General features: G+C 57.4%; 1 protein-coding gene across 1 annotated transcript in view; it reads right to left on the bottom strand.

Annotated features, from left to right (window-relative positions):
• Nucleotides 1-456: 456 nt before the first annotated feature.
• LIF (LIF, interleukin 6 family cytokine) overlaps nt 457-2,685 on the bottom strand; it is a 3,282-nt gene continuing 1,053 nt past the window's right edge. The window contains exons 2-3 of the mRNA XM_008056167.1: nt 1,688-1,866; nt 457-1,033 (exon numbers count right to left, since the gene is read on the bottom strand). Of these exons, the coding sequence (XP_008054358.1) occupies nt 623-1,033; nt 1,688-1,866 (590 nt within the window). The 3' untranslated portion in view covers nt 457-622. The remainder of the gene's footprint in view (nt 1,034-1,687; nt 1,867-2,685) is intronic.

Consider the following 2,685-nt stretch of genomic DNA (forward strand, 5'->3'; position numbering starts at 1 on the left):
ATGGTCCTTAGGCCTGCATGCTCTTATCTTGCTCAAGAGAAGACAGCATCCTACCCCAGACCCCTCTCTTTATCTTCCACTTGCTAAACCTCTAAGGGACAAGGAGTTCCTTGGGAACTCAGCCCCTCTGACCCACCCGAGTCCAACCAAGCTCTCCAAAGTCTACTTAAGGGGGGCAGCAAAGGCACAGATGGTGATCTTTTGCTGGGGGCCGGGCAACTCCCCTGAGCCCTGCTGTCTCGCCCTGTGGTCAGGGCTGCTGGAGACAATGTGTGCAGTTTGCTCACAGCGCAAAGTGAGCACGGGGCTAGGGGACAAGTGGGGGCAGAAGTCCAGCCTGTGCTCCCCTTGCTAGTCCGACACCCCTGTCGCAATCTCCCAGAGGAAGGGTGCCTTCTCATTGGGCTGGCTACAGACCCCGCCTATGGAAGGTTCAGCTCTCCTCGGCCTCATCACAGCCCATTCTGGAGTGCAGTGACTGGCCAGGAGCCCCTCAGGGTCTGCCAGCAGCTCCCATTGGGTTGAGTGATGCCCCAGGTCCCAAATACCCTTTGAGAGCCCCCCGACATGTGGATCCACTCCTGAGATCCCTCGGTTCATGGCACGCTTCAGGACGTCCTGCCTAGAAGGCCTGGGCTACCACGACGATGACCTGCTTATACTTCGCCAGAAGCTGACAGCCCAGCTTCTTCTTCTGGAAGACCTCCTTGCCCGATGTGTCGGGGCCGTAGGTCACGTTCACATGGCCCACATGGTACTTGCTGCACAGGCGGCACAGCACGTTGCTGAGGAGGCCCCGCAGGATGTCCACGGTGGCGTTAAGCTTGCTGTGGAGGCCGAGGGCGCTGGGGTTGAGGACCTTCTGGTCCCTGGTGATGTTGCCCAGGGAGGCACCAAGGTACGCGGCGATGCGGTACAGCTCCACCAGCTTGGCCTTCTCCGTGCCATTGGTGTGGAAGGGCGGGAAGTCCGTCACGTTGGGGCCACACAGCTTGTCCAGGTTGTTGGGAAACGGCTCCCCCTGGGCTGTGTACTGAGGAGCAGAGCGGCAGAGGGGAGGTGATGTGAGAGTCAGGGGTCCGTGTTCCGGCCCTGCCACCAGCCCTCTGGGCAAGGTCTTGGGCCTCAGTTTCCCTACCTATGGAGACCCAACTCCTTCCCTGTAGGCATCTAGAATTGCCACGAGAGCCAGAAGTAATTATAATGGGAGCGCCCTTGAGGAAGATCAAGGTCTAGACTGTGTTGTCATCATCAGCATCACCACCATCACCATAAGGGAACAGCAGGGAAAAGGTGGCATCTTGCCTCAGCTGGGGTGCCATACACACTGTACTTCCGTCAGCCGCATCACCCTCTTCCTGGGCATCCTTCCACACCCAGATGCCTGAACACCCACAGCCCACTGTTTCTTGACAGCACCTCCCTGTCCACCTCATGCCCGTTTTCCCTCCTCCTCTCGCTCCACAAGGTAGAGTGAGAAGTGCTGGGTCCTCACCTTCCCACCCAGCTCCACCCTCACTAATTAAGCACCCTGGACATGTGTCGGGAGGAAGCAGTGAAGTCTGGGAGTAGTCTAACTAAACTCCCTGTTCTCTCCTTCCAGCTCCAAATGGGTCCCCTCAGCCGAGTGCTGATATTTGCAAGCCCCCCTCCATGTAACCCCCCCTTGGTATCCCAGGCAACTTACATAGAGAATAAAGAGGGCATTGGCACTGCCATTAAGCTGCACCAGTTGGTTCCTGATCTGGTTCATGAGGTTGCTGTGACATGGGTGGCGGGTGGCACAGGTGGCATTGACAGGAGTGATGGGGAGGGGGCTCCCCGCCCCGTGTTTCCAGTGCAGAACCAGCAGCAGGGGCACGACTCCTAGGGACAGGCAGAAGGATCCATGAGCAGAAAGGTGGGGAAGGGCAGCCTAGGGTCACAGCACACTGGACGAGGCTCAGCAAGGGGCTCACGAGAGGGGACCCCATACTCCCTTGCCATCTCTAGCTGTCTTCCCAGGGCCTAGATGTCACTCTGCTGCTACATCTGTTTCTGGCTCCTATCTCTCCTCTGGAGTGAGGACAAGGGGACAGGACATGAGCCATTGCCACCAATAGAAAACTGGGTCCAGGGGAGCCCCAGCCATCTAGCCCTTTCCCTCAGGAAGGCAAAAGCCCCAAGGGCTCCAGGAAAAAGGAAACTCCCCCTTCCCACTTCCCAGGATGGACTAACTAAATCAGCATGGCTTCCTGCTCACTAATCCGTGGCAGCCCAAATCTCCCAAATCAGGTGCCCGTAGGGACAGGGGGGCCGGGGATCCTTCTGTCAACACTCTTCTCCCTCCCAAACTTGCCATTTGATTCTGGCTCCGTGGGCCAACTGCCCCCTAATTCTGCTACCCTCCTCTCATCTTCTCCATCTCTGTCCTTCCTAGTGTGGCCACTCTCCTACCTGGGACCTGAAACTTTACCCCGATTCTGCGGGGCTGTCCCCATTCTCCACCCCCAAATCATCAATGAAAACGTTCTGTCTCCTCAGCTCTGAAGCCCCTGAATCCACATACTCTCTCTTCTGTCTCTAGTTCCTTGCCCTAGGCCCTGGGTTGAGACAAATAGAATCTAAGGATCCCACATGCCACTCCCCCCACCAACATCCTCCCCACCTCTCTCTCTCTCTCTCACACACACACACACACACACT

Source organism: Carlito syrichta, unplaced genomic scaffold, assembly GCF_000164805.1.
Source record: "Carlito syrichta isolate Samal-C Ts95f unplaced genomic scaffold, Tarsius_syrichta-2.0.1 Scaffold302276, whole genome shotgun sequence".
In the NCBI taxonomy this organism is placed as follows: Eukaryota; Metazoa; Chordata; class Mammalia; order Primates; family Tarsiidae; genus Carlito; species Carlito syrichta.